The sequence below is a fragment of the Dermacentor silvarum genome, chromosome 8, assembly GCF_013339745.2.
Source record: "Dermacentor silvarum isolate Dsil-2018 chromosome 8, BIME_Dsil_1.4, whole genome shotgun sequence".
Taxonomy (NCBI): Eukaryota; Metazoa; Arthropoda; class Arachnida; order Ixodida; family Ixodidae; genus Dermacentor; species Dermacentor silvarum.
The window spans coordinates 51,949,169-51,970,368 of NC_051161.1; the positions used below are offsets into that span (position 1 = coordinate 51,949,169).

At 46.5% G+C, this 21,200-nt stretch overlaps 1 protein-coding gene and 1 long non-coding RNA gene across 2 annotated transcripts in view; one reads left to right on the forward strand and one right to left on the reverse strand.

The window, feature by feature from the left end:
* Positions 1–20,754, reverse strand: part of LOC119461220 (solute carrier organic anion transporter family member 74D) — a 29,109-nt gene extending 8,355 nt beyond the window's left edge. The window contains exons 1-5 of the mRNA XM_037722446.2: positions 19,834–20,754; positions 7,388–7,474; positions 6,108–6,302; positions 4,001–4,165; positions 3,233–3,428 (exon numbers count right to left, since the gene is read on the reverse strand). Coding sequence (XP_037578374.1) covers positions 3,233–3,428; positions 4,001–4,165; positions 6,108–6,302; positions 7,388–7,474; positions 19,834–20,545 — 1,355 coding nt within the window. The 5' untranslated portion in view covers positions 20,546–20,754. The remainder of the gene's footprint in view (positions 1–3,232; positions 3,429–4,000; positions 4,166–6,107; positions 6,303–7,387; positions 7,475–19,833) is intronic.
* LOC125947403 (uncharacterized) lies at positions 526–2,463 on the forward strand. Its single transcript, XR_007468267.1, has 2 exons — positions 526–1,197; positions 2,088–2,463. It is a non-coding gene; the product is annotated as an uncharacterized LOC125947403 (long non-coding RNA).
* Positions 20,755–21,200: the final 446 nt, after the last annotated feature.

Consider the following 21,200-nt stretch of genomic DNA (forward strand, 5'->3'; position numbering starts at 1 on the left):
ATACAAGCCAGAAGCAGTAATGTCAGATCCGCGTCTCTACCGCCCTTGAAAGCCCTTTAGTCACCTTGGCACTCATTCTGTGTTTCTTCATTAAACCACCCGTGATTTCTCCCACGTCGTTCGATGACCTGTCCACCCTCGTCTCTTCCTCTCAACTAAGGAGCGTCATTTTCTCAATTTCTTTTTTTTTTTTCGTGTCGAGTGATAGCACCGGCACTTAAGAAGGGACAGCCACGGAATAATTCCGTGACGTACTCATCTCAAGCTCTCCTAGGAGAAACTGCGCGTACGCTTATCACTGCCGCGGCCGCAGATAACTATACGATGGTTGAGAAAAAAAAAGAAAACTAAGGCACTTATGGAAATGGCTGCCGATAAACACATAGCAGTGTCGAGGGTTCTCGTCACAGGAAATGGCGTTCTTGAGTGCCTCATTCTTGCCCCTCGGCAAAAACAGCCGGCAATATAGGACATACCGAAAAGCGCACCCACTGAATTCCCTTGGCGCACATGTCCAGCGACAAATCAAGCGTTTCTTTTATCTTTACACCGTTTCACTGAAGCGTGAGAAAGTAATTCGTTCCTTACCAATAGAAGTGGAAGTTTGCACTTTACCCCGGTTGTTTCGCACGATCTACGTTAACTCCCCATTGTTTGATTTAATCGCTTAGTTATTTCTATAGTTAAGAGCCAATCGGCGAGCATTCGAGTTCTTCCTCAACGTTTGTTCTGAATTGCACAGAAGCCCAGCCATAAATAACTCACTCTAGCCATTCAATTCGACAGAAGAATCGAATACCGTGAAGTATTCAAGTCAAATATGCATACACACTAAATGAGAGATGCAAATAAGACAGAGGTTAACAGGAAGATGTAGACTTGATATGACCATCAGGGGTCAAACAAAATGCGTCACCGTCGCAGTCTGAGACAGTGAAACATCACTTGTTTGACAGCTGTTGATCACTAAAGGATAGGAGCACAGAGCCGCAGTCATAGCAGACTGAAAAGAGAGAGAGAGAAAGAATACGAGACGAAAGGGAGAGAGGTTAACCAAAATAACTGTCCTGTTGGATAGTCTGCCCTAGGAAAAACAGGAGCGGGTGGCACAGGCGAGGAGAAAGAAGGTATGAAAACAATATGTTCTCACAAACACGATGAAGACGTTTGACAACAAATAAAGTCATAAAAAATGTGGTTGATCCCTCTTATATAGGAATCGGTATAGAACACGAAAGTGAAACGTGTCTTCACAGAAGTAGTGTAATGTTTATTGCACATTGATATATAATGTCTATTGGTGTTTTGTGGCTAAAGCGCCCTTAGGCGTTGATGCACCCACGCTGACGCCTGGTGGCACGTCTCCTCCATCACGACTACCAACGTCGATGACCATGAGCAACCGTCGTGCATATGGAAGCTGCACTACGCTGCACACGCTAGCACAACGCGAAAGACGAAGCACGTAACTGACACACTAATACAACGCGCAAGACAAAGCACGTAACTGAATCGTCACCGAGTCAAATCAGCGCGTACAGCGCGTCGTAATTGCAGCCTCCGCGATCAACTTCAGAAACATTTTCAGAGCTAATTTCGGAGGCCACGCTCCGCTGTGCTGAGTACGGTGAACGCCACTACCAACGCCACCTAGGTGGCGTTGGTAGTGCTTCTTGATGCCAGCGTCCCTTCGAATGCTGGCATCGAGGCGTCGTAGTGGTGAGACCACCGAAGCGTTCACTGTCGGTGCGCGTTAGTGTCTTAATGCAGTACTTCTCTTTTCTGCTCGTAGGCGGCGGCACCGCCCCGAACAAGAGCGCGGGTACACGGAGGAGTGTTAGATATATAAGGCGCGTCTGTGTAGCTCTCTGCAAATGCGTTTGTGGCGCAATGGGTTAAACGCTCGGCGATCTATCGTCGCGGACCGAGAGGTCGTGGGTTCGATTCCCAAATTTTGCATGTTTGTGGAACTTTTTCTTCTGGTTTCTTTCTTTGTATTATGTTCTATGACGTATTTCCGTGACGGAAATACGTCAGTGAAGTCTTGGTGGACCCCGGCATAAAACACTTTCGTGTTAAAAATAGAGCAGCGCATACTACGTGCGGAGGTTGTAGGTTCGGCTCACTCCCACCAGCAGCGAGTGTCATCCTTTACGATGTTTTGTTGCATCTACGTCCTGATCAAACCCGCAAAGTTATAGGCATGGTAAATGGAAAGACAGAATCAGGCTAGATTGTTAGACTGCTCTTTCGCAAATATCGGAAGCCTCGGGACGTTTGCCTCAACTAGACGCTGTGACTCGCTTCGAGAGTACGGGCTTTTGTATGTTTTGTTAATCCACGTGCATTTTGTTGTACGGTCATTTCATATGTCATCGCTCTCATCGGGAGTAACATGCTCTATATATGTGAGCCGCCAGTTAAACTTTCCCAGATTTCAATAAATAACACCTCCCTTCTCTCTTTCTTGTTACCCTCTCTCTCTCTGTCTCTCTCTCAACACGTGTTCGGGGGAAAATGATGGCTTATTAGCGCAGGAAATGGAGGCCAACCTTCCATGCATAAATTTCGCGTCTGAAATATGGCAGCGAAGATATCATTGGAACTTCAATGATTTCATCGCACTTCTAATTATATGGGCGCTCTTCGTGTAGGAAGTCCGTGACACTCACCAATGCATTTTTAAAAATTTCTTTTCAATGATGTGCAATCATACATTCCACACAGTCTTTATGTGACAATGACGTGTGGCGATATGCCGCACAAATTGTAGATATCGATCGCTATCCGGCTTACAGGTTTACCTGTCATTTTCCGGAATTCCTAAGGTGCCGCTATTAATTATAGAAATGTAATGCACCAATCTAGCTTAACCTAAGAATGCTTTCTTTCTTTTTGTATACATTTGCAAGGCCTAGGCTACTTTGGTATGATATAGTATAGATGATTTTATATTCTATTCATTAGCGCCGCCACCTTGGGTTGTCACACAGACAATTTCTAAGTTTTATGAGAAGTGAAGTCAGGTAACATGGTAATGAAACGCTGAACGCATTTACACAACTATTTTCGTGTCTGCAAACCGACTGTAGTAACGTACGTTTTGTTGTTAAAGATAGAAAACAGCAGCGTTAACAGCCCAAGATGGCGGCACCTAAACGATTCCGTAAAATAGTCTATACAGCAAAAACGGCCAGACATCGAGTTCGCGCCCGCCACGTGAGTCACCCACTCGCCATTGGGCAGCGGCGTGCCGGCCACGTTCAGCTGCTGGCAGCCAAGCAGGAGAGAGGTCGCGAAGCAGGCGAGCAGCAGCACGTCGACGACCAAGATGTAGGCGGATACTATGCCGGCGCCTGGCTTCAGCCTCCGCGCCATGGGCCCGCTGAACAGAACGGCCAGGAGCATTGTTACCAGAGAGGCCGAGCCTGCAACGGGAAGTTTTTACTTGCATAGCTAGTAGTATTAGTAATAATTAGTTAGTTAGTTCGATAGTTAGTTAGTTAGATAGTAGTTGTTGTTGTAACTCTATGGGTCGACCAGTTATCTGCCCTACGCATTACATGGCCTGCCCAGCTCCCCCCCCCCTTTTTTTTTTCTCTCTCTCTCTTAATGAAAGAATCGGCTAGAATATCGGCTACCCCGTTTGCTCTCTGATCCACACCGCTCTCTTCCTGTCTCTTAAGCAAGTCGCCAGTCAGGATTTAGTACTGCCTGCCATGTGCACACCAGCCCCTTTTTTATTCTTCTGTTAAATTCCTTCTCATGAACAGGGTCCCCTGTGAGTAATTGACCAAGATAGACGGTACTCCTGTACAATCTCTAGCGGCTGACTGGCGATCATTAATTCTTGTTTCCATGCCAGGCCATTAAACATTGCCTTTGTCTTCGGCATATTAATCTTCAACACTACTCGTACACTTTCTCAATCTGTAATACACGCAGAGGGCGTTTCTGGAATCTTTCTACGTCAGCACCGAAGTGCTCTGTGGCCACTTGCCTGAGAAGAGGCTGGCCGTAGCCGCCGAGCGCCTGTACTGCGTCTCCATGTATTTGGGCGTCGCAAGCAGGAACCCCATGAGCCCGTTCACGGTGAACACTAGTGCGGCAGCGTGACAGATGAACATCGGACTGCCCAGAAGTCTCCTCACAACTTCCTTCAACTCTGCCGAAAAAAAAAAAAAAAAAAAAAAACACGCGAATGGGGTACATAAAACTGCAGTGAATTCTGCGAGCGTTCGGGAAAGATTCACGGCTTACTTGCGCTTGCTGAAATTACACCGTAGAGGGAACGAGAAAGACAGCTTATTTGGCACTTTCTTTTTTCTTCTACTCCTGGAACCCACATGAAGCGCGCACACAGGCCATACCGTGGAAGCATCTACAACCGATTAGCGTTGAAGGACGTCATTTGGGTCCTCAATTGGCCTCTCTCAAATGTTAGAACGGTTGGCATTTTTGAAGAAGACGACCGGGGCCCAATAGAAGAACGAAGCACACACGATCGCTACACTTACAACTAAATTTCTATTAGAAAACCATGAGCTTCAATAAAAAGCTATAGAGCGTATACGCACGAGTAGTCTAACATAAATAACGCCACTTTCGCACACAAAGAAATTAAAGGCAGAAACCACCCTCGATAATTATTAAAGTCAATGCGAAGCATTCCACCCCTGCACGTGGCGCAAAGCCCGAACTAACTCCTGGGCAAACGCTCGCTCGAGGACCACCACATGCACAGACCGCGACACCCAGATGACTTACGGTCGGAATCGGAAGTGATCGCAGACACTACACGCCGCGCCAAATTCGTCTTCGACAAAGTGCTTTTGAAAGTACGCGTCTGCATCCCGCAAGCGGCGGTCCTCCAATCGGCGCCTCTTGGTTTCCGTGGCATGTTCAGTGGCCGTTCGCTTGGCGTGCCGCTGTTCTTCGGCCGCGCGTCGCCTTTCTTGTTGATTGCGCTCCACGGCCGCGCGTACCTCGTTGGCCCATGGCTTCGCCTCCTATACCTGGTCCCTTCAGTACGCGTCGCATACCTCTGTAGTCTCTGCTGAGCCTTGGCACTCTTCCGCTCCTCTTTCGCTTGATACTTTCGAGGGCTTATTTGCTGTATCTGCAAGTAGATGCCTACTCGAAACGTAGTGCAGCTAGCGCAACCGAGCCACGTCTCTTTTGTGGCACGCACACCCGTACCGGCGAGTGGAGCGAAGAGAAGAAGCACCAAGCCAGTAGCGGTGTGCGAGTGGGCGCACGGGGGTGCGCGCTCATGGGCGACAAACCCTGTGACCGCATACGGCCTCGCATTTCACCTTGGCTCCGACTATGCAAAGAACTGCTTCGCATTAAAAAAAAAAAAAAAAACCTAACATCAGCAGAAGTCCGAATGATGCCAACGATACAACAATGACTATGTGACGGTTTTCTTTAAAGACACTGGAATGTCGCCGAGTTGTGGTCTTGTTGAGATCTTTTCCCTCCTCTTCATTACCACCACTGAGCAAAGAATTCCTTCAACCATCTCCCTTCCCCAATGAATGGTAGCTGACTAATAAAGCTTAGCTCTAGCCAACCGGGCGAGACTTTGGTTAACCTACCTACATTTTTTTTTCTTGTCTTTCTCTCTCCCTGTCTCTCTGCCTTCACAGTAATTACCTCTCACTTCCATTTCTTCTCTCTCTCTATTCGTGCACGCTTATGTGTGTTTTGACACTCGCACCAGAAGGGCGAAGTGCGCCTAGATTGAGCGGCTGACGTTGTTCTTGCTGTCAATGTCCTCCTCATAGTCGTAACTCACCATAGCACGACGGGTTCGTGAATGAGGTCTGCAGGAGAAACTTGAAGCACTGTGGTCCACTGAGCGCTCAAACAGTTCATAAGGAAAAGGTGAGATTCGTCCTTTGCAAGAACTAAGCAACGAGCGACTGCTCGTTTATTCACTTGTTTTACCCTCACAGGACTGCTCAGAAGGAAGCGAAGAGGACAGAAATGAAGAGACAAGCCTTGATCATCATCCTGGGACCCGACGCGTTGGTCAGTAAATGACCAATAATTAAATTACGTGAATAAGGCAGCAAACGTAACGAAATACGACAGGCTCGTACCGAAAGCGTCGACGGCCGCCGCGCCAGAGGCGAGGCTGACCTTGTGGTCGCTGTCAGCCATCCTGGTCTTCCACAACTTCCTGGGAAAGAGTAGCATGGGCAGTGAGAAGATGATGACCAGGACACCGATGAAGGCGTATCCCAGCCACCACGCACCGATCCAGCGAGGGTCCCTCTTCATGATGCCCGGGTCCACTGGCGAAGAGGACAGAAATTTTAAGAACATGTTGCATTACCCATTAAAGCACCAGCCTCATCCCTCCTCAGCGCTTCTCGTTATCATAATTTATCCCTACTTCTGCGCATTTCCACCTGCATTATCTAGCCCTCACCTTACGCCTCCGTACCCACTTAGGCTTCTTGCCATTTGGGCAGATATAACTTATAAACACAAACCCTGCCCAGGTAAGCAGCTGTCCTGACCAAGGCAAGTCCCAGTTTACAACGAAGATGTATAGGGGAGTTTCCATAACGTTCTTGTGGCGGTGGGCCCGGGCGGCGGCATCTTGTGGCGCAAGATCACAGGGGCATCGTACAGAGCGGAGACGCTGCAATAGAAGTGGCGCAGCGTACAGGAACGTGGCGTCGTATAGTGTGGACCGTGTAGAAGTGCTAAGCCAGGTTTTGTAAAAGTACTGAAAGTTGGGCGAGTTGGTAGCTATTCATCATGCAACCGCAGCGCACACACAAGAAACGAGGACACGAGGCAAAGGTAACACACAGGCGCTGACTCGCGAGTCAGCGCCTGTGTGTTACCTTTGCCTCGTGTCCTCGTTTGTTGTGTGCGCTCTGCAGTTGCATGATGAATGCTAAGCCAGGATAGGGTGAAGCACTCGAGTAGACCAGGGTACAAGGAAGGAATTGCACCGGATTTAGTGAGGCGTTTGCTAAGTCTTGGGCAGATTTAGGGAAGTGACAAACCAGACCCCTACAGGACGTCCGAATAATGTGAGAAATCTCTTAAGCAGCTCTGCCGTCTTGTGATATACGGGTTGCTCGGATTTGGGTGCACCTGTAATGGTTTCTTGAGAAACCTTGCCTCCTAACGGAACCTTCCCTTTTTTTCGACCATCTGTTCAAGTCATCACGGTGACCCGCTTGTACCATCAGTTATAAGGAGTTTCATGATAAGAAGTCACCGATGAGTTGAGTACCTAATTTGATGTTAGAAAACTATTTTTTTTTCTACAGATAATCTTGTAATTTCTCACACGTCAGCCCTTAGCCGACGTCGTCGGCTCCTGCAAAGATGACACCTAGGTAAGTGTACCCATACATACCGTAAGGTATCTCGTAATGAGACAGACAATACGATGCCAAGAAGAAACCCATGGAGGGTCCAAACAGGCGGAGCGCGAACATCGTGCCTGGAACAGAGGACAGCAACAAAAGATAAAAGAAGATATGACAACGTGCAAGTGAACTCTTGTCTTCTTTTGATAAGAACATAAAGGGTCACTAAAGAGAAACATTCATTTAATTATTAGTATTATTTAATTACGCTTTTACAATAGCAAGATGACCACTGTCACCGTGAGAGGAGGCTTCGTAAACAAACCAGGAAAGATGCCAAAACGAAAGACATGTAGCGACACCTACCCTTCCATTCCCGCAAGTGCTTGGCGTGACGTCATGAATTTTGAAAATATCTGCTCTCGGGTGAAGTTTGTTGTTTATCGACAATGAAGGACTTACATGTTCATTCGAAACGAATCTAAATATAAATCTCGCAAGCTTTGTAGACCTTTCCGGTGCGAAAAGGGCCCATATAAGAGCAAATAATTTGAAATCCGTAATCTCACACTGACGTAACCGGCGGTGAGGTTTCGGAGCGAAATTCAAAATGAGGGAAGTTTTGCCGTCGTTTACTTAAGTAAGAGTCTATATTTTTTCTACCAAATAGTTGACTAGCCCGAATGATTTATCATCTGAATTTTTCACCAATGAATACTTTGCCAGTCTAAGCTGATTTAGTGTTGCTCTTTAGTGCCCTTCTGCAAACAGTGCCCCATCGAAGTAATCGGACATTAGTGAGAACAAATTTACAGCAATAGTGACAATGTTATCAAAACTATTCAACTATGTGCTATAGCAAAATTTTGTTCGAAAGTCTATACAAATCTGCCGCATGTATTTCGCTGAAGTACATAATGTTAACAGGCAACGTACGATGTCAACAGGCAGCCTGCGGATTTACAAGATCATTTTTTGTCAGGTAACGTATGTACAAGCTCTCAGCAAACAATCTGGTCCTCTACGGACGACAGATACACAGACGAAACTAGACATTTGATATAATTTTAGGCATACTAATTTTAGAGATTTTACCCTAACCAAAAATTCATACAGACGCTCTACTGGAGTTGTCTAAGTATGCGTAAGCATTGCGCCACTTGCTCATCTCCCACGCAGCGCGGTGCTATTATCAATCCCATCAAACTTGATCAGACCAGTATAAGCACTTATCAAGCTTTATCGGTCGTTATCAACCTTATCGAACTAGATCCGACCCTTTTCAACCCTTATCGGTTGTTATCGCCTTTATCGGACTCGATCCGACCCTTATCAACCCTTATCGCTCGTTATCAGCTTGCGAAAGTGGGTGTCAGCGAAGCTGTTGCAAAAGCACCACTAGAACTGCTGAGGGGGGGGGGGGGGGGGTATGCAATGCTTTATTGATGGTTCGGACACTTGTTTTGAGCTTGTTCTTTATAGAAACGTATGCTGTTCTGTGTGTTGTATGGGTGATTTCAATGAATGTATGCACTGTTCGCTTCACTTAGCTGAGCGCTTGTACGTAGACTCAGCCTTACGGGTGCAACATCATCATCATCATCAGCCTATATTTTATGTCCACTGCAGGACGAAGGCCTCTCCCTGCGATCTCCAATTACCCCTGTCTTGCGCTAGTGTATTCCAACTTGCGCCTGCAAATTTCCTAACTTCATCATCCCATCTGGTTTTCTGCCGACCTCGACTGCGCTTCCCTTCTCTTGGTATCCATTCTGTAACCCTAATGGTCCACCGGTTATCCATCCTACGCATTACACGGCCTGCCCAGCTCCATTTCTTCCGCTTAATGTCAACTAGAATATCGGCTATCTCCGTTTGTTCTCTGATCCACACCGCTCTCTTCCTCTCTCTTAATGTTAGTCCTAAAATTTTTCGTTCCATCACTCTTTGTGCGGTCCTTAACTTGTTCTCGAGCTTCTTTGTTAACCTCCAAGTTTCTGCCCCATATGTTAGCACCGGTAGAATGCAATGATTGTACACTTTTCTTTCAACGACAGTAGTAAGCTCCCAGTCAGGATTTGGTAATGCCTGTCGTATGCACTCCAACCCAATTTTATTCTTCTGTAAATTTCTTTCTCGTGATCAGGGTCCCCTGTGAGTAATTGACCTAGATAAACGTACTCCTTTACAGACTCTAGAGGCTGACTGGCGATCCTGAATTCTTGTTCCCTTGCCAGGCTATTGAACATTATCTTTGTCTTCTGCATATTCATCTTCAACCCAATTCTTACACTTTCTCGATTAAGGTCCTCAATCATTTGTTGTAATTTGTCTCCATTCTTGCTGAATAGGACAATGTCATCTGCAAACCGAAGGTTGCTGAGATATTCGCCGTTGATCCTCACTCCTAAGCCTTCCCAGTCTAAGAGCTTCAATACTTCTTCTAAGCATGCAGTGAATAGCATTGGAGAGAGTGTCTCCTTGCCTGACCCCTTTCTTGATAGGTAACTTTCTATTTTTCTTGTGGAGAACCAAGGTAGCTGTGGAATCCTTGTAGATGTTTGCTAAGATATTCACGTATGCCTCCTGTACTCCTTGGTTACGTAATGCCTCTATGACTGCTGGTATCTCTACTGAATCAAATGCCTTTTCATAATCTATGAAAGCCATGTAGAGAGGTTGATTGTACTCCGCAGATTTCTCGATTACCTGATTTATGACATGGATATGATCCATCGTAGAATATCCCTTCCTGAAGCCAGCCTGTTCTCTTGGTTGGCTGAAGTCAAGTGTTGCCCTGATTCTATTGGAAATTATCTTGGTGAATATTCTATACAATACTGAAAGCAAGCTAATGGGTCTATAATTCTTCAGTTCTTTAACGTCTCCCTTCTTGTGGATTAGTATAATGTTGGCGTTCTTCCAGCTCTCTGGTACACATGAAGTTGTGAGGCATTGCGTATAAAGGGCCGCAAGCTTTTCAAGCATGATACCTCCTCCATCTTTGATTAAATCTACTGTTATTCCATCTTCTCCAGCAGCTTTTCTCCTGGTCATGTCTATCAAGGCCCTTCTAACTTCAGCGCTAGTTATAGAAGGAGCCTCTGTATCCGGTTCATCACTATTTTGAATGAAAGTAGCTTGGCTGTTTTGGGCACTGTACAGGTCAGTATAGAATTCTTCCGCTGCTTTTACTATGTCATCGAAATTGCTAATGATATTACCGTGCTTATCTTTCAGTGCATACATCTTGCCTTGTCCTATGCCAAGCTTTCTTCTTACTGATTTAATGCTGCGTCTATATTTTACGGCTTCCTCAATCTTTCCCACGTTATAATTTCGACTATCCCTTACTTTTTTCTTGTTGATTAGTTTTGACAGTTCAGCGAATTCTATCTGATCTCTTCAGTTGGACCTTTTCATCTTGTGTCGTTTCTTTATTAGGTCCTTTGTTACTTGGGAGAGCTTACCTACTGGTTGCCTTGGTGCCCTACCTCCCACTTCAATTGCTGCTTCTGAGGTCAACCTAGTTACGGTTTCATTAATTACCTCTATGTTGTCTTTATCTTCCTTTTCTAAAGGTGCATATTTGTTTGCAAGCACCAGCCTGAATTGGTATGCTTTTACCCTTACTGCCTCTAGGTTGGCCTGTTTCCTCTTGACTAATTTCACTATCTCTCTTCAAATTGAGAGAAATCCTAGTCCTCACTAACCTATGGTCACTGCACTTAACCTTACCTAACACTTCTACATCCTGCACTATGCTTGGATCGGCAGAGAGTATGAAATCAATTTCATTCCTTGTTTCTCCATTAGGACTTTTCCAGGTCCACTTCCTGTTGCTGCGCTTCCTGAAGAAGGTATTCATTATTCGGAGCCTATTCCTTTCCGCGAATTCTACTAACATCTATCCTCTTGAATTCCTAGAATTGATGCCGTAGTTGCCAATTGCTTGCTCACCAACCTGCTTTTTCCCCACTTTTGCATTGAAGTCGCCCATGACTAAAGTATACTGAGTATACGGGTGTATGAGCGATTGAATTTTTTGTTTGCTTACGGGGGTATGAGCCATTGCATTCGTCTTACGTGACGGGCACGTTTTCTCGTTGGGTAGGCATAGAAATGCGTACGCATTCAAAAAGCAAGTGAATACGAACTAAGGTCAGCCTGTGAGAAATCTACGTACCCGTACACAAACTGTTTAAATTAATATTTACGGAGGTGTGCATGAATTCTGATGCTCGCACAGAAAATAACGAAGCATCCTTGTCTAGTGCTCAAAAGCACAATTGTGGCGGTGTAAACCTACTTCTATAAAAAAGTAAATGCATCAAAAGAAATTCGACGTACTTCGAACGTTGAGCTGCAGCAGGAACCTCATGTTACAGCAGCAATTGTTGCAAGCCTGGCATAAGGGGCCATTTTGTAATAGACGAGCAGTTGTTGATGCCGCATCTTAATTGTATATCAGCCGTTGCTACTGCACTTAATTCTACTGGTACTTAATTCCGACTGTATACAATCAAATACAGTATACAAACTCACCCAAGCTGCCAGCTTTTTTAATACCGAATTCTGCGCTAATGCTGTCCAGCTGTGTTCCATCCGCAACAATGAGCCTGTTGTCGTGACGACGATAAAATTTATTTATTTATTTATTTATTTATTTATTTATTTATTTATTTATTTATTTATTTATTTATTTATTTATTTATTTACTTTACTTTACTTTACTTTACTTACTGACTTACTTACTTACTTACTTACTTACTTACTTACTTACTTACTTACTTACTTACTTACTTACTTACTTACTTACTTACTTACTTTATTTACTTATTTATTTTATTTATTTATTTATTTATTTATTTATTTATTTATAGTGCAGCTCCGACATGGGGTTTTTGCAGAGTGGGGTTACATTTGTTGGGTTTTACAAATTAGCAAACAACAGTAACAAAAAAAAAACAAAACAAAAATACAGGGAAGGGAAGTACAGTGCTCACGAATTGAAACGCGATAGGCAAATTTTGGGTAGAACACGCCTTTTGTGCAATTACTCGAGAGTACCATGCCATGTTGCTTCGAATCTGGTCACGAAAGGTGACGCGGACTCTGATCTAAGCGTACGAGTCGAGATTGCGCCGATGTCACACAAACTACCGACGGTGGAAACAAAATCATGCGCATTGGTTAGGCCTAAATTGTCGCGTTTCAATCCGTGAGCACTACATATTTTGGCAATGCTACACAATGCTTCACTGGAACAAAGCATATAATAGGCTTAGCACGAAATGAAATACAAGTGTTTTTAGGGGCACCAAAGCTAGAACTCTTACCTTTTCCCCCTTACAAACTGACTAGCGTAACAACGTAGACGAAACGCGCGCTAAAAGCAGCAACTTGGCTCTCGAAGAACACGTTACACTTCCTGCGACAAAAAACGAGACCACCTTAAACGCCGATGGAGGTATCACCAGTATCACTATCGATGAGGAAAGTATCGACGCAAGCACCAAATCTCTAAGATACCCACAGAATTTTTCGACAATGAAATCACTGAAGCGAAGTTATATCTGCCCATCGACAACATCACCGCTTCATAAATCCCTAAGTTAATTCATCGCAGCATATTCAAAATTCAATAAAATATGTCAATGGTATATACAGGCTGCAGCGTAACAGTCGCTCATTTAGCGTGATATACCAGGTGGGGTTTTTTTTTCTTTACATGCACCAAATTTTAAAAATTTGCCTATGGCAGATAGCACAATTCTAACCATTGAGCTAAATTACCCGATGAGGCGGCCATTAGTTCTACAAGAACCAAAAATGCTGAATTGAATAATTAACACCATTAACCAATCAACGCTTAAGTAATTACTGTACGGCACTTATTTCAATTTACAGATTGTACGTAGCCGCTGAGTTCGCAAGGCGTATCCGCTTAGAATGAATTCCTAGAAATACACCAGTTTCGAGACACTAATTTTCAAAGGGTCCGACGAAATGCATTGGTTTTCTAGTTACCGTATAGACTCGTGTAAGGGCCGTACCCGTGTAAGGGCGGCACCCCCAACTTGGCAGCCAAAATTTTTGGGGGAAAAAAATTCAATCGGAGAAGCAATCGCGTTCGGTACCCCGATGCGGCGCGCGCACATCGGCGAATTTTGGCACGCTGCGTACTTTCGCACGCTGTGTTGTTCTCGGGCAGCAACTGCGCATTTCGCGACCGCGCGCAAGGGGAACCGACGATCGCGGCGCAATCTCGCATGCGCAGGAAGGAAAGCGGGGAGGCAGCGCGGGATGGAGGAGGGGGGGGGGGGGGGGTCGAGCTCTGTTTCGGCGCCAACTGCGTACTTTGCGCCGCCGCGTGCGTTCGCGCACGCCTTATCATGAAAGCCATCTGCAGTCTGCTCGTATGCCTTTGTGCGTGCTGTGTTCTCGCCGCTCAGTTTGCGTTGAAGCGATAGACAACCCGAAGGTCACTTCGCTTGCTGCTGCTGCTGCTGCGCTTCCTCACGCCAGCGTTTTGACAGCGAGTGTCCGCGGTCATTGAGTGTGATATGTTCCTACTTGTAATTGAGCAGAATGCGATCTTGGGCTAGTCGGTTCATGCTTGAAATGTGGTTCTGGCACAGAAACAAATTTCACATTTCATGTTCATGTTTGCCTGTGCGTGCTGACACCACGCTTGTTAATTTAGTTAGCAAGCGAATGTTTTCGAGTTTATACGACCGATAGAACTACTATCCTTACTTCGTCCACTAATTCGGGCGAAACTGCGACATTTTTTTAGTTAGATGATTCGAAGATGATGTAATTTGTGGGCCGTACTTCTGCCACGGCTTTCTGATGACGGCGGGTTCGCACATGTAGCCAAGTAATACTATCGCATTTTAAAACAGTGTATTTTTAGCGCAAGTTTGACGGCGCTTATCCGGAAACCGGTGCCATCCTCAGAATTCGTTCCAAGTCGATATGCCTTGCAAACTCACTAGCTACAATTTGAAGACTTAAATATGTGCCATACAGTAATCAATTGGAAAATTAATTAGTGTAATTACGTTAATTATTCAGCTTTTAATTTCGCACTTAACTATTTCCGCAGTAAAGTAAAAGAAACTGTGTTTAAAAACTTCTTTTAGTGGCCAAGACGCGAGCCTCCACGTGTAGGCCAACGGAATTGAGGCAGTGGCAGGGACCTCGCGAAAGGAAAGAGGGGAGGGGGGGGGGAGGGGACACTGCAGACAGCGGAAGTCCCTGATAACGGTTTACGACAATAACAGTGCTGCCTCTTTCTTTCAAAACAACACAAAACAAAACACGCTTCTTAAAGTCGAGTGCAAGAAAGAGCGCGCTAAAGTAATGATGACCGAGGGGGAGGGTGACGCTTTTATAGCCCTCCAGGAGGGAGCATCATCTCCACTCGCACAGTTTGGCGAGACTTCCGATAAGCAGGCAGAGATAAGCTGCGCGTCGAGGCATGACCGTCGCTGCACGTCGCCCTCGTGGATGCTTCGCCACTTTCCCACTCCGGGACCTCGAGACACGAATGGCGAGGACAGAAAAACAGTTTTAGGTTGTTGTGTCAGCGGCCGGAGCGGCTGTCCCAGGACTTCCCACCGGTGGCAGAAAAGCAAGCGATAAGCGAGAGCGACCGTCGCCCCGACTCGCCAACAAGGTGCTCCAGAATGGGCGAGAGCGCTCAGCCTTCGAGACGTTTAGAAGGCGCATATCTTGTTAAATATAATACATGTACCGTATTTTTAAAGCGAATAGCTTAATCTTTGGCCCTGTCGGCCTTTTTCGTGGTTGGTCGGTGGTAGGTCGATGGTCGGACTCAGCAAAAAAAGAAAAAAAAAAGTTCATTCCCTTTCTCTTGCTCTTTCTCTCTCTCTCTCTCTCTTATTCATTCGTTCGCACTATTCGCTTACATTCACAATCTGACTACTGCACATTTCCCCCTTTAATTCGAGGGATTTGCTTCGAGCCATATGTAATGAAATACAAACAAAGGGGGCATCAAACAAACGCATGCTAGCCCTGTGTGATGCAGTTACTGCCGCAATCAGTTGGCGCATTGGTCGTCCGTTATCCAAGTGGTACAGTCCTGTGGAACATTGGCTTCAGATTGGCCTATCTTGAGCACTTCGTGCCTAACGTCCTGACCGCCGAGACGCTGACATAGAAGGTGATGAGTCTGATGACATACCTCATACAGTTTGTCAAAGCTAACACGGAACATGTTTGTAAAAAAAAATGTGAAGCTATCTGCGCGGATGAAATTGATAACTGTATGTTAGCTGCTTTGCCAGGGGCAGGCAAAGGAAGCTTTGCATTTAAATATTATTAGCCAGTACTAGTTAACATATAATTAAAAGCAAGACCTTAAAACATACTGGAAGCTGACCCAGGATGTTTCATCATATAGTGTGTTTCACCCGTCCCATGCTAATAACCTCGCTTTCCTATTTGCTGTGTAAGCTGGGACACCCGGCACATGGATATTTAATACATATATGAAATACAGAACTATCATGTAATACATAGTTAAAATGTTTTTTTATCTTAATATAATTTCTTTGATACCTTGTTTCAGATATTACAATTCGACTTCTTCAGCTGGATTACTTGAACAGTCGGGTGTTACTCGCACGAGAAATTAAAATACATAACCGAGTAATGAACCGACTGCCCACTGATTAATTTCTAACAAATCGCTTTCAAATGATCACAAACGCACATAATAAAATTTACGAATTTGAGGCGGCGAGCTCCCAAAGCATATCCAGTTAGCAGGAATACTGAGGATGACAACAGTTTCGGTATGTGCGATCCGAAATTGTGCGGCGAAATGCACCGGAGTCCCAGTTAAATTTGCCATGCACTGCTTAATAAGAGAGCGTTTTGTTTAAAAAAGTAAGTCGTGCATTTTGTCGAAAGTTTTACGGTGCTTATCTTAATATGGATATCTGTATCAAGTGTGTGTGTGTGAGAGAGAGAGAGAGAAAGGGGGATAGGTATATATATGCGTACAAAGTTGATATCATCATAAAAAACGTTGAATCCCATCTTACCCTACATTCGGAAAGTACTTTTCAAGTAATAGTTAATTATATAAATATGAGCCTTGCGTAAACCTTTCTCTTTTCTGACGCTGCTAGATAACATTGAAGATGAGGATGTCTTCCACGAAATTTTAACGCGACAGCGTTAAGGACCCCGTGTCGCATAAAATCCGGCGTCGGCGTTAAGCATCGGCGTCTGGTGGAAATAATCATGCCGAACCACATCACCCCGAACCACCCCGACCACACAGGCCCTCCGCGTGGTGCAAGGCGCTAGTGAACAAAAATTGAATTTCTCAAAATAAAACCTGTCAGAAAAATTGAAATGAATAGATCACACTGAATGCCTGCAGACAACGACTGTCAAAACGCTGGCAGCAAGCGCATATACGCCGCAGCGGGGAAGGTACGTGCGGTCTATCGCTTCAACGGAAACTGAGCGGCGAATGCACAGCGCGTAAAGGTCAGAGCCGTGTGGAGATAAGAGACGGTGCGAGCGAGCGACGAGCGCGGTTGTTGGCAGAGTAGAAATGCCCCCCCCCCCCCCCCCCCCCCCACGCTCCCTCCGGCGCTCGCTTCTCGCTTCCTTGCTTGCGCGTGGAAGATTGAGTGCGTTCGCTCTCCGTGACAGTGTGCGTCCCCGCACGCTTCCGCTCGGGCATACGGCGCGCGGCGAAGATTTTATCTATACGGAACCTCACGGCGACGGCGACGACGACGGCAACGGCAACGCCGACGGCAGAAATCCGGTGGAAGTGTCCATATAATTGCTATCGCAATAAAATGGTAAAGTACGACTTAACCACAACCTACAGGCGTGATAGCGTCGGGTTGTAATTTGAATATACGAGAAAAAAAGCCTGATAAGCAGCCAGGGATCTTTGAATGCTATCGAGTTCCACTCTTCAAGGCAAAGCTTAAGCGTCCTCAAATTCTGATGTTGAAGATATGCATTGGATTTCGATGTATATTTTCCACACAAAGCCGTGCTCGCGTATGGCGCGAAAGCTACGTGGACGGCAACAATGTACTTAGTGACAGGTTTGGAGGGCGTGACAAACTTTCGGAACGGCGACGTCAAAGAACGCCGTTTAATGATAGATCATCATCATCAGCAGCAGCAGCAGCCTATATTTATGTCCACTGCAGGACGAAGGCCTCTCCCTGCGATCTCCAATTACCCCTGCCTTGCGCTAGCTGATTCCAACTTGCGTCTGCACAAGGATCTTGGCCTGCACTTGCGCCAATTTGCGCTTGCACAACTTGCGCCTGTTAAGGACCGCACAAAATGCGATGGAACGAAAAATGTTAGGCCTAACGTTAACAGGCAGGAAGAGAGCGGCGTGGATCAGAGAGCAAACGGGGATAGCCGATATTCCAGTTGACATTAAGAGGGGAAAATGAAGCTGGCCAGGCCATGTAATGCGTAGAATAATAGATACTGCCTACCGAAAACACATAAATTCAACATTCCGTATATTTCTACGGGAATGCATTGATTCATCAGCAACTAATAAGTTACTGCTTCGTAGAATGCACGCTTCACGGTGGTGTTATAAGAGATAAACCTGTACTTTCCTACCCGTAACTCGGGTGCACATTTTCTGCAAGGGAAGTGTATATAGGAGTCAACGCATCGGAAATCTCCTTCCCGGCTAAAACGGAGAATATCGCTGCTAGTGTTTCCTGTTGGCAATTGATTGCTTGATTGATTGATTGATTTGGCTTAACCTCCCACATGAACACTTGAGTTTTGAAAAACTCAGTAGTAAAGGACTCCGCATTAATTTTGGCCAACTGTGGTTCGGTAACATGCATCTAATGATTAGTACACGCGCGGCGTTTTCGAATTTTGCCCACATCGAAATGAAGCCGCCGTAGCAAGGAATCGAACCCGCAACCTCGCGCTCAGCAATAGAACGCCATAGTCACCGAGCCACCACGACTATTTGAAGGCAACAGCGAGTGGTACGAATAGGACAGTATACCCTACTAGCGTTAGCAGTCAGAAAACAAGAGAGCAAGATTTAATGAGACCTTCAGACGTTAGCCTATAGTCAAGGCAAAGCGCTCACTCAGTAAATCTAGCCGATTTTATAAGAGGATGAAAGACATGAAAATGCAATGATGGTGTAGTAAAGCGATTCTCTTTGGAAAGAATGAGGTTTAAGAAGAAAGGTGGGATATGTCTTGCTTGTGGCCATCTCTCTAGCATGTGAGGAAATCTAATCAGTGCTATACAGCGTAGTGGCAGATATGAGCGAGACGGGGATGAGGGGAGAGTTAATGGGAGTGGCAGAGAGATGTCACAATTTTGCATTGTGCCAAGCTTTTTGACTACTTTAGGATGCGCTATATTCACAAGAAGTCTCATTATAAGAGAACACTCTTACCCATTGTGTCTTTGCATGTCTTTACAAGAGCACATCACACTTTGAGAAAGAGTTCGCCTTTCTTACCTTCGGCAAGCCGGATGATATATTTTTTTACACTTTTCGTTAGAAACCATGACAAGGGACCTTCGGTGGGATCGCAGCATTGCCTTCTATATACCACTGTGCGGCCCAGGAAAAATAACTATATGCCCTTCTCTTGAGGCTGTTTCACAGTATTTGCAGTGTTTACAACGGAGATAGATAAGTACGCAATGGTGAATAACAACGCCGGAAGCAGTGGCTTTAGTTGATTATGGTCGTTGGCTGGCGTGACAACGCGACGATGCGTTGACAACAGAAACACCGCGTTCTTGCACCATTATTTTCTTTGTCCTGCACTTATCGGCTCATACTGAAAGCATACACTAGTTCGCTCGGCCGACATTCAGCCGCATAGCCAAGACTAATGCGGACAAGCGGTCTATCTACAGATGCCAGAATGTCAAATATTGCGGTCTTTGGACGACTAGGATAATGCGGCGGCATTGCATCGGACACGCTTGCAAAAAGTAAGAGAGCAGGTGAAACAAAAGATCCCGAAAGGCACCGTGAGGAAAAAAAACGCGATTTTGTTGTTTTTGCGACAAAGCACTTTACAAACTACCTCACATTCTCCTTTGACCAGGGCGTGATCTGCTACACAGCCCAACGCGATCAAGACAACAGACAGCGGCCGTATTCTGAAACGTTTCACTTCAGCGATAGTACGCCTTTCGCGTTCAGGCGCGCGTTGATTGGCTGGTTGGGCAAAATTGAATGACGTCGAGCTCAACGAGCCAATCAGCTCATCCAATTTTGCTGAAACAGCCAAACAGCGCGCGCCTGAAGGCGAACTATTGAGTGGAACGTTTCAGAATACGGCCCCAGGACACAGAAACACGTCTGTCATCTGCGTTTTCTTGGTCGCATTGGGCTGCAGCCAGTAGCTGCTACAAGCACTATCTGGTTCAACATAAACACTTAGCACATGCTCGTCGTTCTCCTCACCGAAGTACATCGGAGAGTTCTTCCTCCTGATGTTGTCGTCCATGAAGGACATGCCGATCACGTAAAAAGTGGCCGAGCCGAAGCCGTTTAGCAAGTTAGCGATGAACATGATGAAGATGGTGATGTCGCCCTCCAGATTGATGTTGGACAGGCAGTCCTCGTCGTCCCTTGACTGCCCGCACAATGCACTGACGCCGGCTCCGGGCATCTGCCCGAGGGCCGGCTCCGGGCCGGGAGCAATGCGCGACAACGCCAACGGCAGGCCCGGCCCGAACACGAAGTGCGGCAGCACACAGAGGCCGCAGCTCAGCACCACCGTGAGCATCCCGAACACGAGCCACAGCGGCTGGTTGTAGTTTTCACCGCCGCTGTAGTATCCGGCGATGACGGCCAGCACGGGACTGATGTTTTCGGCCGTCAGCACCAGTCCCATCGCCTTGGACGGGATCGCGAAGCGGCGCTCCACCGTCGACTGGACGCCGATGAAGTAAGTCCTGTAGGCTCCCTGCAGGATGCCCAGGACGCAGAAGAGGAGCAGGAAGCATTTGGGAGTGACCAGACGCCGGAACAGGGGTACGCGGATCCTGCCGATGGCGCATTCGTACGCGGCGACGTTCCCATCGCCGTCGCAGTCCCCGGCGTTGTCCTTCTCGGGGAGCAGTCCTTCGGCGACGGGCTGAGCGCCCGCCCTGTTGTTTGCGTCCTGCTGCATCTAGGAAGAAGGTCTATGCGCAGACGACACCTTCTGAGCGGCGACTGCTGCGGCAGCGCAACAATTGGGTAGACGACGCGAGTGACATGGCGACCAAGAGTTGCAGATCGCCCGCGGCTTCGCTGGCGAAGAAGACGCCGGACAAACAGCGCGCAAATGCCGACGCTTGATAGTGAGGGCCGGCGTTATAATGCGGCGCCGTTCAATCGCGAGAAAACGCCGTGGATCGCCGGAGGAAGGGAGGGGGGGTCTCTTATCTAAGGAGCTAGCACTGCGCGCGCAAGCGTCGCAGCCGGCGTTATCGGGATGACCTTTGCAGCCCGCGATCAGGTGCTGCACGAGACTATAGCGCCTTCGTGTGCAAATGGGCTCACGTGAGCTCTGTACGGGGGTGAGTAGGTGTAAACAAGCAAGGAATGTGCAAGATCGACGCTCACAACGACATTGAACGCCAAATGCGGGTCAGTGATAAGAAGTTTCCTTCTCGGTGTTACGAGATCGACTTTGCCATGAAAAATGAGCATGCTTTGGTCAGCGTGTATGTCGGCCACAGCGCAGGAAGAAGGGCTGGAAGGGCTAAAGCCATCAGCAAACAGTACGGCAACCACCCACTAGTCGCTTACACCGACGCGGTCCTGTACCCCGGCAGGAAAGC